We start from the raw sequence: 18,082 nt of genomic DNA, 5'->3' as shown, positions 1-18,082 counted from the left end.
ACATTCAGCTTTTTTGTTTTGTTTGTTTCTTAAAAATGTGTTGTGCAATTTTTTTTCTGTTTTTTCGGGGTGTGGGAGGATCAATCAAACTTGGTACTAACATGATGGCGTAACAGGGTAACTGGTCTAACCTGGTTAACTGCTCTAATATCTGCACAGAGGCCTGAACGTCTGAGCCACTGTGCTGTATATGTATTATTTCTATTGCTCAGCAACAGAAATAACATGCGTTGTTTCTTGTTTCTGATAAGTAGGTAAAATTCGGTTTTTTTTCTATAGTCTATTCGTTTCAACTTCATTTTAACTTTGTCAGCACAGTGTTTTTGCTATTTGTGGGTAAATCCCATGCCAGCTGTAGCAGCTAGAGGGCAGAAGGGCAGTGTCATCTAAGCTGATGCTTACAATGCTCTGAGGACCTTTACTGAGGTACTAATACTTTTGTGTTTCTCAACTGCGTATTCAGGTGACTTTGACTTTTGAAGAGCACCTTGTCTACCAATCAGAAGGCTGGTGGAATGATCCCTGAGCCCTTTAGTCTGCATGAAGTGATCCTGGGAAACATGGAAGCCTTCATTTTCTAACATCCACGTCTTTTATCCTGTGCAAGACGCACATGCAACATTACAGTCAAATTTATTAAATGTGTGCACTGGGCTATTATGTATACCATCAGTATACTGCCTTTCCCCATATCTGTGTACAAGGATATATACTGACCTCCAGCTGAACTAGAGAAACTAGGGAAAAAACACATTTGGACATGAAAATTGTTATGAAAAAATACCAACAGCCTGCAAGAGACAGAAGAAAGCGAGTGGAGGACAAGGAGCACGGTCCTCCACTCGCTTGCTGGGTATGAGAAACTCACTGCAATGAGAAAAAAAAAGAACAAAATGCAAATACTCCATCATCCATGGGACAGTGCCAAGAAACTGGACTGTAAGTGGTGACACCCAGCAGTGATAGAAGTCACCGTTAATGAAAGATACAGTGACATAACGAATATTGGAATATGTTTAAATTAACAAGCTATGACCTACATTTTCCCATTTTAATGTTTTCTTGAAATTTAATTTATTTATCTGTTTATTTCATTTTTTTAATTGTGATTATGAGCATTTTGCAGCCTATGGTAGTTTGGAAAACTGTAAATAATGACCTTCGGTCTAAAGATTTGTGCTTGCTCAACTACAGCCATCTAGTGGCTACTTGAGATAGTGTAAATATTTGAACCCAGACTGCCATATTTCATTTTGAAAGCCCTCATCCTTTTAAAACTGTGCTTTCATTTAGACTCTTGAGATTCACTGTGCACAGTGATCACCACAGTCAGTCTACAGACTTTGTGAAATGGCTTTAAAGTGAAGCATAACACATTTTCTGTCCAGTTTTTAGTCTATATTTTTTAATGAGTGGAACAACCTTAAATAAGATTAGACAAGATATATCTTATTTAAGATATTATCTAAGATTGTATATTTTACAGTTCTTTACAAAGAATAAATATTTAACAACTGTTAAAAGGAAGGTGGTTGTAGTGAATTGGGGTTTGCAGAAGCTCTTTTCACCATTACAAAACAATGCAATACAACTGTGAGGCAACAGTTGTTGTGAACCGTCATCATATAAACTGAACTGAACTGCTGCCCATCGTCTTCAACGCAACAGTAGTTTTTATCACCACTTAGCTACCTTTCAGCCCAGCAAGCTTTAAACACAACACTGCTGTTGATTCTGTTCTTCTGGACGTAGCGTTTTCAGAGGGAGAAACGTTTCATCACTCATCTAAGGGGCTTCTTCAGTCTCAGCTGACTGCAGGCTTCCCCAACCTTACAAGCAGTACATTTGCACAATGACTGAAACCAGCCCACTGAAGGAACAATGGGCTGTGAGGTCAGTTTTATAATCATTAATATGCAAATTCTCATGACCACTGATCAACAGCCACTGATCAAAGCTAATTGATTACTGACATGCAATGAGCAATGTCAGTATTTATAATCTCTTCTTTGCTTGTTAGCTTGCTTTTAACTTCGCTAAACAGCTACCCGATGATTCAAAAGAGTTTTTAAAAATCAAAACTGAGTTATTAAGTGTATGGTCATTCTGTGCTCTTTCTTCTGTCTGTACCTCCACCAGGGGTCTGATACCTGACACAGAGCCCAATCCTAACAGCTCTTATAGTTGTCAGTATGAGGCTGCTGTCACCAGTTTCCTCTGTGGTTTGTTTTTATGCAGTGTTGAAGCATCTAACTGGTTGCAGGAGGGACAAAATGGGCTCTGATTGTTACTGGCCTGCCGTCCACTGAGGGCTTCATCACAGCGACTCTGTTTTTGCATTCTAAGGCACTGTTTGGTCTGCTTTGTTAGAAATAAGCACAACCATTTCCGCCCCTGAATGTGACTCATGATTTTTATTTTGTCCAGGTAAAGGCAGAGGGTATGACTGTGCATGACCAAATGAAGTCTGTTTTCACAATCTGGAGGCAGTTCTTTCTCAGAATCATATAAACATTTCAAACTGTTTTTATTGATGTGACTGTCTGAGTTTGATGCTGTGTGGTGCATTCGAGTGCAGTGTTAACAGAATATATATTTATATATTAAGATATGTGTATCATGGTAATAAACATTTACACAATTGACATTTTTATCTATGTTATTTACAAAATCAGACTGAGTAAAGAATGGCCAGCAGCACAATTCTGTACTTTTCTTTTTTGCCAAGTGAGCGTCTTATTGATGCTTTATTAGGAGCAGGACCACCAGGTTTGTACACAATGTTAAACAGGTATCACAAGCAAGTTTTCAGTTGTTAAGGGGTGAGATATACACATCAGACAGCAAATGAATGGTCAGTTCTTAAAGGTGATGTGTTAAAAACAGAAACAATGAGCCGATCTGTGAGGGGTGAGGGCTACATGAGCGATTCAGAGCACAGCAGCAGGTTATACAGAATGCTCGCAGAATACAGAGGCGATGAGCTGCAAACCGCTAAAACAAATTGTGGTGATCCCATCTGCCCAACCATCTTCTTATTTGTAATTTCTTTAAGTAGTCTTCAGGAATAGTTCCCCTGGAGAACTTAAAGATCGTCTTTGGATGGTGGCTGACTTTTATTCTACTCTCTGTCAAGATGATCCCACACTGCCTCAGTAAGGTTGAGGCTCCAGGGAAGGCCAATCCATGACTGATGATGACCTTAAGAATGTCTTCTGGAAAGCCAAACTTTCACTGAGACCATTTCTGATGAGGCTTCCCTGAACAGTAGGTGGTTCAACCGAAGGGCCAGATACATGTTTTGGGTCTTTGCTGGATTTTTTCCACAGCTTTTGCTGTTCCAAAAACATCTTGCTTTTAAAGATCAGCTCTATAAATTCTCTCTGTTCTTGTTTTGTTTATGTATAAACAAATATTTGTTTATTCTAGTCATGCTATTTAAAGCTTTTACATTACATGTGGTGTGTGTGTGTGTGTGGGGGGGGGGGGGGGGGGGGTATAATTAAAGGACAGAGTACAAATAAAAATTTGTAATGTATGGATGTATACAACACCTAGAACACACAAATTCAAAAATACACAGATACAAAAATCATATCTTATTGTGGTGTGTATGTGTGTGAGAGAGAAACAGAAAGAGTGTGAGTGTGTGTCTTTGTAATGAAATTCACTTAAAAATGTCAGGAGACAGACACTAAGATTAGGCTTAAAACTTTCCTTTTTGCTAAAGCACAGTTAGGGCTGGATCAGGTGACCCTGAATCCTCCCTTAGTTTTGCTGCAATAGCTGTAGACTGCTGGGAATTCCCATGATGCATTGAGTATTTGTTCTTCAGTTACCTTTCTCACTCACTATGTGTTAATAGACCTCTGCACTGAATCATATTTGTTATTAATCTCTGTCTCTCTTCCACAGCATGTGTTTATCCTGTCTTCCTTCTCTTCCCCGCCCCTCCCTGAGCCTGGTTCTGCTGGAGGTTTTCTTCCTGTTAAAAGGGAGTTTTTCCTTCCCACTGTCACCAAAGTGCTTGCTCATAGAGGGTCATATGATTATTGGGTTTTTCCTCTGTATGTGTTATTGTAGGGTCTACCTTACAATATAAAGCGACTTGAGGTGACTATTGTTGTGTTTGGCGCTGTATAAATAAAACTGAAGTGAATCGAACCTGCAGAGGCATAAAAGGACCCCAGTAGATTCAGACCACCAACCTTATAGCTATAATGTAACAGTGCTAACCGGTGCTGTTCACCTCATCTGTGGAAATGCTCTAGACAACAGTTACTTTCATTCAACACAATATCAGGCCCGAGCAGTATTTCTTGTTGCTGATCAGTATGTGCTTTGGGAGTGAGAACATGTTGGTGATTCAGAATGAATGTTTGAGCTTTTTAAAAAAAATTGGTTTTTCAATACAACAGAGAAGTCACATAAATCACTGTATTTGATTTTCATTTTATTTTTTTCCAAGTGATACATCTACATAAAAGATTTCATGGCCTCGCATGACAAATACGGTACAGCTTTTTTAATCCCCCCCCCCCCTTTTTTTTTTTTTTTTAACAGCTATTATAAGATCTGATATGATGAACAACATTTTTTTTTAACATTCTGCAAGATATGTATAGGACCTAACAGGAGGTCAGTATACTGTATGCCTCACCCAATAAAGCCTTACCTTTAAAATAAATGTCAACATCACAGTTCTGAATGTAAACCAATAAAACAAAACAAAAAACAAACACTTTCGGAAGCCTTCCCAGAAACTACAGAACATAATGGCAAACAACAATATTTTGGAAAATTTAAGGATATAAAGAAACGTCATCTTTAATCACGTGAGACTCAAAAGCCTCCTGGCTGGACTCTGTTCACCATCCACACAAGCACACTCACACAGATCAGAGTTTGACATGTGTGGCCAAGGTGGCATGGCACATGAACGCAAATGGCTCGTGCTTTTTTTTTCTTTCCAAAAAATAAAAGCAAAAAGCGGTGTGTGGGGGGGTTAAACTCGCGACAGAATAGCAAATCTTAAAGCTTATGTCTCCGTTCCATGAGTGACAGAAAGACAACTGAATTACAGTCAGGTGTGTCGAAGCACCAGTAGAGTCAGATCAGTGTGTCCTAGAGAAAGCAGGTCTTAAAGGGTTGGGAGTGCCGGCGAGAAGTGGAGATGTTCAGACCAGAGCGGAGCTGGATTGCTGAACACTTCAGAGAGGGAGGGGGAGAGAGAGAGAGAGAGAGAGAGAAAGCAACAGCAGCAATCTCAGCAGGTGTTAATGGTTCACCACCTTTGTGTGACCATAGGTTGTAAAAATAAGATACTGGGTATGTGAGTCAGCCAAGCTTGAGATGATTACAGTACTGTTAGGCCTTGACAGACAGCTGTCCCTGCCGGGGGGAATGACTCAGTCCATCGTATTTAAGTACGGCAACGTTGTTGCTGTTGCTTCACTGCAAGTCAAATGTTTCCCTTATTCGATATGCACGGTTATCACAATTTAAAAGAATACTGCCTAATCAACAGTAGATGGAGACACTAATACAGACTGAGAAACAAAGGTAAACCCCCAAAAGCATGCCCCCCCCCCCCCCCTTTTTTTTTTTAGTGTTTTACAATAAAAGATCACATCAAACTGCCATATTTCAGTTAAATACACTGAAGTTTCCTATGCAATAATGAACATCAGTCTGCTTTGAGGAGAGTACGACATGCAGGTCCTCTTCTGGCCAATAACCGGAGAGAAATCTGGTCCTTTTAGTGTAATCTTGATGTGCGGAGCTCAAACCCAGAGAGGAGTAATAATGGGTCTGGTTGCTGTGTAGAATAAGACATGCTTTGTACTTTTCTTTTTTTGAGGGGGGTCGGGGGTTAAGGGCAGCAAGAACTTCCTAGCTGCCATCAAGTGAACACGTCGTAACCAGCACAAGACAGCCAGAAATACAAACTATCATTGCACATAAAGAGTTAATCCTTCACTTTAACCGTGTCATTTACAAACCATAATACAGGAAAACGTTTCCTCTGGAAGTGAACAAAATACTTTACAAAAAACAACCACCTTTAGGGCTTCAAATTGTATAAATAAGACAAAGTCTTAAAGACATAAGTCTTCACATAGAAATTTTTACTTTTTTAAAAAATTGTTATTAGATAAGATAGAATTTAATATTTTTTCCCATCATATTTTTTTAAATACATATGCAATTTATCTTTTGACTGATGTACATATAGGCATACTGTATGTAGAACCTCAAGTGTCCAAAATGTCTCGGGAAGAATCTCGCAAGACCCAGACGAGGCTACAGTATTTGTACTTTCCCTTATCAAACACATGAAGAACAACAGTTCAAAAAACAAACTTAACATGACTAAAAACTCATCTTCATCTACTGGTACCAACTTCAATTTATAAAATCCTGTTTTTTGTTTTGTTTTGGTTTTTTTAATCGTTTCGACATGTATAGCCTCAGTGGACAGAATACATTTCGACTGTAAAATGTCTTCATTCAGTAATTTCTTGCTATAACACAATATATCTAATAGGTTTTATCTTTAATAAATAAAAGAGTCAAATGTTTGTCTTTTCTTGAGCAGCTGTGTAGTGCTTTCCCAGCACTGCGGCTCCTTTTGTTTTTATCCACTGATGTGTCTGCTTCCATTCACTGCCCGGCTGTGGGCGAGCAGATGATGGACATGCAGCTTCAGCAGAGGAGACAGATGAAGACAGCGAGAGAGAGACAGCGAGAGAGAGCAGTTGGGGGCTATGACTCAGGTGGTGTGGGTTGTGTAAAGATGGCAGGGTAGTGTTTCAGTTGCCTATCCATCAGTGCCGTTCTTGTTGGGGGTGTTGGTGTTGATTGTGGTTCCATCTGGCTGCTGGCCATCTTTGCGCGGAGGCATCCTCTCGTTTATCCTGTCTAGGCCACGCGCCTCCTCAAAGTTGCGAATTTTCCTCGAGGGAGAGAAGCCTTGAATTGCTAAAAATCAGAAAAGAGACCAAAGAGAAAATTAAAAGAAGGTAGAAACAGCTTAGTAATAGCAGTGCGTCACAGCAAGTATTCACTGTAAACCGCCATTTTTAGCTTTCTCTTTTTTTATTTTCTTTGCCACCCTCAATCAAAATGCATTCCTTGTGGGATTTCATTTGGTGAGCAATAAACACAGTATTTGCTAATCACAGAACGGATGATCTGTAAATACAACACATGCACAACTAAATAATGACTCCTAACGTTCAAGCACCAGTGGGACAAACTACACCAATTAAACACCTCACACGTTATAGACTTACGTTAATGTCCCGAAACGGCCAAGGAAACCAGAAAGAAAACAAGTGCAAATAGAAAAGCAAACTTGTAAGAGACAGTTCATATATTTCACTCATTTTATCAAAGTAAACAGACAGTGAAAACTCAGTGGTTAACACTTTATATGGGAATTATATATTAAAAAAACAAACCAAACAAAAAACACCCTCAAGGCCACTCTTGCACAACCAGATGTCTGTGATTTAAAAAAAAAAAAAGTTCCTTGAATATAATAATTGAATTTATCAACTTTGAGTTTTGCGATTTCCAACCAGCGGTACTTAGACCTGCATCGGTCACACGGTTGTATAAAAAGATTCCAATTTGAAAACATTTTTGATTTGATATAATGAATATGGTACAAAGACATATTAGTCCTTGTGACAATGTCCAAAATAATCTTATCCCAGTGATAAAAGTTAACACTCAACATGATGTGATAAAATACATTTGTGCACCGATGTAGTTAGCTAACTGTTGATAAAACAGCTCAGAAGAACATACATCACTTAATTAGCTAAAAGTAATTGATGCATAATTAAAAAAATTAGCAAAAAATACAGGTTACATAGGGCGATAATTATCTGAAATGAATGGTTATGTGTTAGTAAAGTTGGTAATAGTTACATAAGTGAAATGATTAGGCGAACGCAGAGACCATGTAGTTAAATTAATTGTTTAAAATTAAAACAGTCAATACGTAAAATAATTAACATATTAATTAATTAAATATAGGTTAATTTACATTTTAATTTAGTCAAAAAGCAGCTTAAAATACAGGAAATGTGGTTGAAATTAATAGATAAGTAATCTTAGACTGATAAAAATTGTAAAATGATATTGTTTCTATTATGGCTGTGAATAAATATCAAATAATAAGCTAAAAGCAAAGGACAAGTAGCTGACATATTTACAGAAGTAAATAACAGTTACACAAAATAATTAATTATAATATTTCCCTAAAAGTACAGGATGCATTCCTGAAATATTTATCTAAAAGGTGTGAATGAACAGATACTAAAATTTGTAGACTGATGGTAAATGTAACTCTGAGTGGTAACAGTCTAACGTACGCTTTCATGGCCTAAAAGGTTTACTTAAAAAAAAAATCAATTGAAATGAATACATTTGAAACATAACTGAGCTATCTGAGCTCATCTGTTTGATAAACAAGACATAAAAGGTTGATGACTATTTGTAAGTAACGCTCCTGCTTTACCTCATCTACAAAGTTAACTGTTAATGTCTTCTGCAATAGAATATTTTATGGATTTGATGAGATAACTGAGACCTGTTGATCCGCCAACCATCACTGTCGACCAGAAGAGACGAGCGGTGTAGCAACAGCCAAACGGAGCAACAGGATTAGATTCTGAAAATATCCCAGACAGGGATGTCCCCGGTCTTATCTTAACCAGGTCTTAGCAGGCTTTTCTCTGTGTGGGGAGCCACACTTGGCAAGAAAAGCTTATGTGACCACAGCCAGGGACTTCTTATCAACAAAGGACAAATCATGTCCTAAACCTGATCGACAAAACAAAATACATAACCTCTTTATAACAGTCTTTATTTTTCAGACATACAGAGACGAGCCTGATTTAGCTAATGCTGACCTGAATCCTCCAAAGCTTTAAACTATACAGTGGTAGTTGACACTTTTTGAATCTCATTTTAGCAACATAGTCTAAGTCTTAATTAGTGCCTGTGCAAATTTGCTTTTTGCCTGTATTAAAATGTTTTAGAAAAAAGATTTCTGTATTTACAAAGAGAACACAGCAATTACAAAAAGGCGATTACTTATGTTCACTTCTTTCTCATTCAAGCATTTTGTTTCAATTCATGTTCTGTTGCTATTTCCACCTCATTCTGTCTGTCAAAGAAAACACTAGTGCTGATTTTCACAATGACAGAACCAGTGTTATCAACAGATTCTGATGATGCAAGAGCAACCAGCAATAACGGGATTCACTATAACAGAATAATCAATAGAAATAAACAGAAAGGGGGAAAAATACATATTTGAGGAGTGGGTCTGTGTTAAAGGGTGAACAACACACACAAAACACAGACAGGGGGATTTGAGCCAAACAGCCAATGCATACCTTTTGCTTTAGCTGCCTCAACGGTAGCTATGTTAATGGGAGTTGAGGAAGGAGGGGGGAAAAGGAAGTCATCAAAGTAGCCAGAGACAGCAAATACAACAGTGTTTAAAAAAATAAACTAAAAAATAAATCTGAACACCCCTGTGGGATAATCTGAAGAAACAGATGGCAGAATATAGGCCAACACCCACGGCTCATTCAAAGGGAGGCAAAAATTCATAGCAACTGTGAAGCGTCACCAAAACACTTAGGCGATTGGGTGGAAAGGTTAGAGTGAAGAAGTCTGCTGGAGTTTTAAGCCAGTGTTGGTGTTAAAGGGTCACGAGGACTTAGGTGTGGAGAGCCAGGGGGGATTTGGTTAAACACTAAGAGTCTAAGATGGGGGCGAGATGCACAACCATGACCAGGCAGTCCAGCTCAACACACATGCAGTCAGATGTTCCCTTTAGAAACACACTCATTTACACATGTACAATTAGCTTCATGCCAAAGTGAACTAAAATAATTTTTACAGCTTTTGGAAACACGACGAATATTTCTCCTTTAAATTTGATGCAAACTGGATTTAATTAGTGCAGCAATGATGTTATGTGTTCATAAAATGCACAGGTATATTATCATCAAGATTGAAACAAACAAGAATCGGAGAATCAAGGAGGACTGGATAAAAATACACACAGCCCCCTGCTCCCCTTGTTTGAACTAGCCTAGCTGATCTGAAAGCTGTGATTGGGGGAACAGACATGGACAATGACATTCTCAGAAAGGTCACAACATGTGGTTTTCCCTTTTGATTGCTCTGCAACTTCTGTGAGCCTCCAGCATGGCAGAGCATGGCCCCCAGCACGTCCTGTGGCAGGTGAGGCCTGGTGCTGACCTTTAGATCAAAGGGTCAGCAGCCACTTCCAGGTGACAGGCTGACCTCCTCGACCAGCCGGCCCACGGCTCAGCCCCAAAGCTTTCTGCCGCATGGAGGCAGGGGGCAGTCAAAGTCCTGACACTGCTTCCTGTGGCGGGAATACCACCATTGATCTCGAACCCTTCAAAGAGACTATAACCGAATGGTGAAGCTGCTGTATCAGATATTCACAGACAAAGCTGAAAACAATCCTCGGATGCTTCTTTTTAACATACTGAAGTTGTTCTAGAAAAAGTCTCCCACATGGCAGCAGGTTCATCCCATCTCAAATCATCGTTGGCCGATTAAATTTTACTGAATTATAAAACACATCCAGGACAGAAGGTCTCAAAAATCAAAAATCTGTAATTTAACAAATTTATTTTCTCAGTTATAATTAGAAGACCATCTAGAAGCTATCTACTGATATTTGTAATGATACAACTTGTCGTACTTGCTCACTCCTGCATGAAAGTTTCTGTGACTGAAAACTTCACATTAAACATTATTGTACATTAAACATGGTCATTTTTGCATTATTGTGAAATACAATTCTATGGTATTCAGAAATTGTCAAACATTTTCATTTGCAATGTGTAAGTTTTTGGGGGGTTAGTGTCTGCTCAAATATGGGACTTTCAAAGACTTCAATTTTCTTTTAAGTCCTATTTTAACTCAGACATGTTGTGATTTATCGTCCCTAAATTAAAGACTCTCACTCATTTTTATGGCAGGGAAAGCTCAGAAAACTATTTGCACTTTTATCTTTAATAGTTTTTGAAATATTAATGTTCAAAAATGGCCTCAGATTTTAAAGTGTTAAAAAAAACGCGAGTGACAGGTCGATGGACCATTTTCAAAATATATCCAAATATATCCAAATATATCCAAACGTTGGAGTGTGACATTTTTATGGATATTGGAGAAAATGTTCTTAAAATTTTTTGATTTGAGATGGAATGGCCTGGCAGTTTTAAAATGTCACTGGGTACTTCTTTGGGTATTTATATTAGGACATGTTGTGACATATGTTTGCATGTATAGGGCTGTATCATAATGTATCTGAACACTTGTCTCTTCAGCGTCACTGAGATGCACAGATATGTCCGTATTTTCCACACTCTTTTGCAACCCAAACAGAAGGAAATTACCAGGTTTATTCTTCAGTAACAGGAAACCCCCAACACAGAAGCTGTGGCTTCTTTAGTTTAGTTGCAACAAAACCAAAGGAATTTATTTTTTGTGAATGTTAACTCTACAGCTAAGCCCATTAGAGATGACTCAATTTAAAAAAAAAAAAACAATAATTAGAGCAAACATATTGAAATATGTCAGTTTTTATGACTTCACACTCAAAATGTTGCATCAGAGTTTGAAGCCAATATAACAGAGGAGCAAAGACCTGAAAGTCATCCAACTAATCAGGTGAAATGAAAGCAACATTGCTACAGAATAAACATAATCAACTGCAGGGGAAAAAATGGCAATAAATTAATTTAGTTGCAAAAATTATTACACATACCCACAGACATCAGGGTATCAGAGGGCGGAGTCAGGAGTCCTGACAGTAATACTTCAACCACCATTCTTCTGACTTGCTTCACATGTCAGCAAGTGTATAATGTATATATTAGCATGGATAAGCAGGCTAGGATAACTGGATAACTGCCACAAGAAAATAAGGGCAATCTTTAAACTTAAATCTTAGCAAGAAAAGCTAAGTGTGTAATAAAAGCAAAAACAGGGGGAAAAACAGGTGTGCTTAAATAAACAGACTCTGTGACACAGAGTGAAGAAATGAGCCTGTCTAATTAGAGCTAAGTGGTAAATGGACACAGTGGAAAGGTTACACAGTATAAGAAACACTTACCGCTCTGTAAGGTCTGCTTTCCCCCAGACAACACTCCCACTGGAAGAGTTCCAGTTGGGGTCAGGCCTTTGAGTGTTAACACACTCTCACTTTCCTCCCTAGTCCAAAAACAACACACAGGAGCATGAAGAGCACACACAGTTTAGGTCTCAACAAGCGCAGCGACCCACACCTTGTGGTTTAGAGGCGGTTTTCAAACCACGAGGTCATGAGGTCACTGGATGTTTCACCTGCTCCGTCTCATCCAGTCTTTGTTTGGTTCGATGGACTATCTGCACTAATTGTCTCCAGCCAACCTGCTAGCATGTGCCCTGCTTCTGTAATTGGGTCACTGACAACTTGTGTCAATTTTAGCAGCTGAACCAATATTTTTAAGACTCGGTTCTTAGTGTACAGATTTGTGTTAGCACACTTTTATGTTAACATGTTGCCTTTAATGGGTCCTCTGCTTTTTATTCTATAGAAACTTTGAGACACTTCAAAGGCAAACTTCACCTTTTCTTATCCTACAGAGACATCTGTGCCTTTAAAAAGTGTCATTAGCCTTCTTTTACCCCCCCCTCTCCCTTTCAGTATTCGACATACGGAGGCGTTTGACAAATAGGCTGCTTGTCCACTTGCAGCAGTGTGACGAGCTAGCAGCAGCGCCATTAATCTGGAATAATGTGTAATGTCATTACAGAGTCTAGGTGCATCGTGACTCATCTTGTGCCCGCTCATTAATCCCAGCAGGCCAACGCTGTGTTTTCAAACTCAGCTTCACCAATCCTGCTGCATACTGGCCCTGTGGTGCCCTGCAAATTATTTCTGGTATTGTGATGACCCAGTGCACTGAGCTCATTGAAATCCCTTTAGCATATATACATGAACACAAGCATTTCCAACTGGGATTATATTTAAAAAAAAAAAAAAAAATAGAAGAAGAAGGGAAAAAAAAGAGAATGTCAAAGTCAAGGCAGACCTGAGAACTGCGAAGACTCGGGCCATTTTTCCCACAGCACGAATCTTGTTCCGAATAACCTCCTTGCGCATCGCTGAGGTGCCGCCTGGAGACAGTGCGTAGTATGAGTTAAGACAAAGCACACCGCACTTTCCATCCCGTGGGAGTGATATTCTTCGCCCTCTTTGGTCACGCGTTCGTTTCAGAGCAGAGTGCGTGTACTTCAGGGACCAGAACTCCCTATTCAGCATCAGCCATGTGTGACAGAGGCTGAATTATGATTAAGCGCTACACATAAATCACCTCCCAGCATTCCATGTCAGTTAAGTGAGTGCCGGGACTCATTATCACTTCATCCAATTTAAAAGCCAAATTAAAATATTCATTCACTGAAGAAGCAGAAATGAATCTGTATAAAGTCTACAACCTAAGCACATGTGCACAGGTGAGCAGGCCACCTATATTTATGGATTTTTAGACAAAAAACACGCCTTAAACTAGGTTTAGCTTTGATACATGTTATAAATGTGTTAACCTTCTCAGGTCTGACTCACCATAGATAATAATCCTAACTATGCCCTTACCCCATTATTTGTGAAAAATAATTTTTGATGTGTGTCAGTGAGAAAGATTATTTCCTTTGTTTCCTGATTGCCACAATTCTAGAGAACAATGTACTAAAAACAGAGTCTACAATGTGACTAGTAGCTCATCCAGCTCACGATCCATCACAATTCACAGGTTACTGTAATGTGTGAAGAACAGAAAGAAAGTGAGAAGTTGTCTTGTCATTGTTTGGATGTATTTGTCCAAACTAAGAAAAATTCAAACCCACTGAGTAGTTTGTGTCCAGGACACATTATCCTGGTTCATCACCAAGTAAAAGTGTTTGATTCTAGGAGCACTATGAGTATGTGGTCACCGGTAAATATGAGGACAATCCCAAAAGTAAGGTCTCCTATTGTTTTAGAAATACAAACAACCGTTTATTTTTTCACAATATTTACATCACGGGTGACGTGTGGACATGCAGTGTTGTGGCGAATGCTTACGTCTTTCCTCAGCATTCCTCTTCTCCGGTTCTGAAATGGCCTTCTGAGTTTTTCCTGTGATTCACAGTACCTGTCAGCATTTACTGTGGTCCCAACAGGCAGAAAGTCAACCAATAATACCCCCTTTTGGTCCCAAAACACAGTTGCGCACTGTGCATAAGCATTCTCCACGATACCGTGCATCCACACGTCACCGTCAAACTATCGCTCTCCTGCCAAACTTTGGTTGGAACTTCATCCCTCACCCGCCCTACAGTCTGGGCTACGCACCCAGTGACTACCACCTGCTCCCAAAGTTGAACGAACATTTGTCCTGAAGACGAATCTGTGGCGGTGGCGAGCAGGTATGACATGGGCATTGTAAAACTGCCACAGCATCTACAAAAATGCATCGACCAAAATGGCGATTATGTAGAAAAATAAGTCTTCAAGCTTTAAAATGATGTAAATATTATGGAAAATTAACTGTTGTTTGTATTTCTAAAACAATAGCAGACCTGACCTTTGGGATTGCCCTCGTATAAAAAAGTCTGAAAAGACATCACATCGGCTTGTCGTAGCTTTGATCGTATTACTGACTGGTGACCAGGAGGTATCGTGTTAGGAAGAGAGGTGGACTGCCAAAGATTGCTAAATAAACAGTTTGCCTGCATGACAATGCTTTCATTTCAGCTTCTTCTCAATTTAGTGAGATTACCACTGTGGAAAAACACACTGGCAGTTCTCACTAATAACCTTCCCCAACTTAGTGGGTTTTTTTCTTGTTTTATTTTTGTACTGGTCCCAGTCCATTGGTTATATTTATGAGTAAAGTATTCATCAGAAACATTTCGAGATGAACGTTTTCGAGTGGATGCTTCTTCAGTAATAATAGACATGCATTTTTTTTTACCTACCTTCATAAAGGTCGTCTCCCTCTGACATGAGCTCATCGTCGGAGCAAATGTTGAGTACATTCACCAGCATCTCCGTCACTGTAAATGAATCATAGAAAGCTCAATACAAGAACCGTTGTCGGCCTCCAATCCACTTTTTCCAAACTCGGCACCAGACGTACCCTTCTCTCCAACAAAAGGCAGAGACCACGTAAAGACATCCATAAAGTTGGGCAACCAGTAAGGGTGCGGGGAGCAGTTGAACTGTCGGATGTTCATCACGTTGTTCTCGTATTTTAATACAGCAGCTAGGATAGAAAGAGAGGAGGAGATGGGAGGCGACATTGAAGGACTGACGACAGGTAAATGCAAGAAAAATACAATAATGAGAGAGGTATGAGAAAAAAGAAAAGACAGAGACCTTTGTTGTTGTAGACATCTAGGTAATTTGGAGCTGAAAAGATTGTGATTAATGAAGGGAAACCTGTGGTCTGGCTTTTTCTGTACATCCGATACCTATGCAGCCGCAAATAAGAGTGACCCATTAAACATGTTCCATATCATCAAATGCTGGAAATGTGTTTTCAAAATACCACTTACCCTGCATCCTGTGCTTCATGGGCTCTTATTACCGACAGCAAGTTATTATTTACCAAAAAGTCACAGACTGCTGAGTAACTGCAAAGAGAGAAAGAGACAGAGAAGGCGGACCAGTTAAAACCACTAACAGAGGGGTCAAAGCGTAGTTCAAATTTAAACCATTAGACGGAGCAGCGTGAGGCCTCTTAAGATCAGTTACTAATTGACTGTTGGCCTGAGGAGATGCCTTCACGTTTATTTTCAGCATGTTGTGCCCTCTGGCCTCTTGAGCTCAGAGTTTAAAGATGCACAGTATCCAGCGGTTGCTCTGGTGTATTTATGGGATTCAGCAGCACTGGCTGGCCTCTCCAAAAAGTTTAGACCAAGCAGAGGCTAGATGAGGACAGCTACTTTATTTTAGAGTACAACTAATCCATTAGCTCTGGAAATTATTGGGAATAAACAAAGCAACATCAAACCAGCCCCAATGGTTTCTGATATTGGCAATATGAACAGACTTTAGACACGCAGACTTTAATGTTTTGACCAGTATTAATATTCGACTAAGGCAAAATCATAGTCACAATTATTTGTTCCATTTACTCAGCAACTCCAGAACCACCAAAGGAGGGGATGTTGGAGGAACACTAGTGAGTGCTGCTAAAAGAAGACCAGGTGAGAGATCCTCAGTGATGCAGAGATAAATGAGAGCATGCTGCAAGCAGCTGTTAAATAATCATTCAGCAGGTTCATCAAAGGAAACCTTGTTTTACTTTCAAGTTCTTTTGATGGAAATCTTGATGACTAAAACCTCTCCTTCCACGGTCTTGGCTCTAGCTCAACTCATCAGTAAGTAAATCTGGGCTCTAAGGGACTTGCAACACAAGACAAAACAGAGTGTTTTATCACTATTACTTTGGTTTAACACTTGATAAACTGGTCAGTTCTTAGACTATTTCATCTAAACTAGGGATCAGCTAAACAAAATCACTTCACCTTAAGATATGCATGAAAGGAGGAAATGTCTATAGCACTGCCAATCAAAAGTTATCAACTCAAGGACTACACACTTTCACAAAACCTCCAGCAAATCACGTCTATATTCAGTATAAATGTGTTCTTATTTCCCGAAACTTTATCAAGGTATCTATGTTTTATTTATTTTCTTGCACAGCTCTGCATTTCAGAGTTAGCAGCAATCCCAAAGTTTGTGCTAACAATCTTTTAGCCAATCAGTTAAGATATTTAGTTTTTATTTTTGTGAAATACAAACATAAAAAAAAAATCTAATTAGTGGTTTAGACAGCATTTTAACAAAAATGTAAAATTATGCTAGCACCTGTTATACTTTTACAATAATTGAGATGCTGCTTTATCAATCTAATGTTAGCTTTATGAGGCATCAGTCACACGGGCCTACAGGCCGCAACACACTGGCAACTTTGAGAAACCAAAACAAAGGTGAAATTGTCTGCAAACAGAATGCTGCTGCACCAAAAACATCATTGTGATTGCTTTGGTTGCTAGCAGATCTCTGCAGTCACCTGTAGTTTGCATTGCAAACCAGAGTAACAACCTTTAGTCTGAAGGTGAACATTCCTCATTTCTGGTTTGCCTCACACTTTTCATGTTTCACTACTGCTTAGTGAGCAGTGTGTAAGTGTTTGCAGACAAGTTGGCGCCTTCCATGCAAACGTTTGGCAAACACAGCAACCTGTTGACAACCAAAGCAGTCGGAAGGAGGGTTTTCCATACAGCTGGTCGTGACCAAAGTGGTTGCCAGATGGTCGCTGACTGGTCTCTAGTTCTTTGTGACTGAGGCCTTAGTTAGCTCAGATTTACACTGACTGCATCACAAGCAGGCATCACTGCTCTTTGCCTGTGTGTCGTCACCTTGTTTATACAAACAGACAGCAGTATACACCAGTGGAAAAAAGCAATCCTTTCAATGTTGTTGGAGTAGAAGGTCATCATACTGTTCCCTGGATTTATCAAACAAGGCAGGTTGACAGTCGGCATAACAACTACAGTGTTTTACATTTAGGTTAGGTGTAGAGTCGCTGACATCGCTGAATGCAGGTCGTCTATTGTATTTGGCTAACTTTTGTGTCAGTCTCAAAGACTGTTGAAAACTGACCACATTCTAAACAGGAAGAAACCTTTATTTAGACATTCTGACATTGTGAGTTATGCATATGTAATGTGTGAAACACTGCAAACCGCTGTGACAAAAGTCTTTCCCAAATATGAGCTAAATAGTTTCTTAAAAGTACTTACTTTGTCACGTGGAGACCACAAAATGAAAGCTATGATAAGTCCATCCAAAGTGGCTGACCAACTCCCCTAAGCTGCCATCTCTTGGTAAGGTCTGGTGCAATCTCTTAATTCACTGATGCATTTACCTTCACTTAATACAGACTTACTGAGGAAGCTGGTTACATCTCAAGTTGCACAC

The 18,082-nt window shown here is 39.3% G+C and overlaps 1 protein-coding gene across 4 annotated transcripts in view; it reads right to left on the bottom strand.

Moving 5' to 3' along the window:
• Positions 1-5,845: 5,845 nt before the first annotated feature.
• The window catches only part of ppp3cca (protein phosphatase 3, catalytic subunit, gamma isozyme, a), a 35,033-nt gene continuing 22,796 nt past the window's right edge, over positions 5,846-18,082 (bottom strand). The window contains exons 7-14 of one of the 4 annotated variants that reach the window (XM_086313461.1): positions 15,649-15,726; positions 15,470-15,564; positions 15,231-15,356; positions 15,070-15,147; positions 13,143-13,227; positions 12,182-12,279; positions 9,414-9,440; positions 5,846-6,972 (exon numbers count right to left, since the gene is read on the bottom strand). In XM_086313461.1, coding sequence (XP_086169587.1) covers positions 6,821-6,972; positions 9,414-9,440; positions 12,182-12,279; positions 13,143-13,227; positions 15,070-15,147; positions 15,231-15,356; positions 15,470-15,564; positions 15,649-15,726 — 739 coding nt within the window. In that variant the 3' untranslated portion in view covers positions 5,846-6,820. Of the gene's footprint in view, positions 6,982-7,295; positions 9,441-12,181; positions 12,280-13,142; positions 13,228-15,069; positions 15,148-15,230; positions 15,357-15,469; positions 15,565-15,648; positions 15,727-18,082 lie in introns of all 4 variants that reach the window. The other 3 variants (XR_015131756.1, XM_086313464.1, XM_086313462.1) reach the window with 3 other exon arrangements.

This window comes from Aulonocara sp. 'chitande type north' Nkhata Bay, linkage group LG12 (genome assembly GCF_057382095.1).
Source record: "Aulonocara sp. 'chitande type north' Nkhata Bay isolate Kocher_YH1m ecotype deep benthic linkage group LG12, A_spYH_male_GT1.1, whole genome shotgun sequence".
NCBI lineage: Eukaryota > Metazoa > Chordata > Actinopteri > Cichliformes > Cichlidae > Aulonocara > Aulonocara sp. 'chitande type north' Nkhata Bay.
The sequence above is the reverse complement of the archived record's forward strand: the minus strand, read 5'-3'. Positions and strand labels throughout refer to the sequence as shown.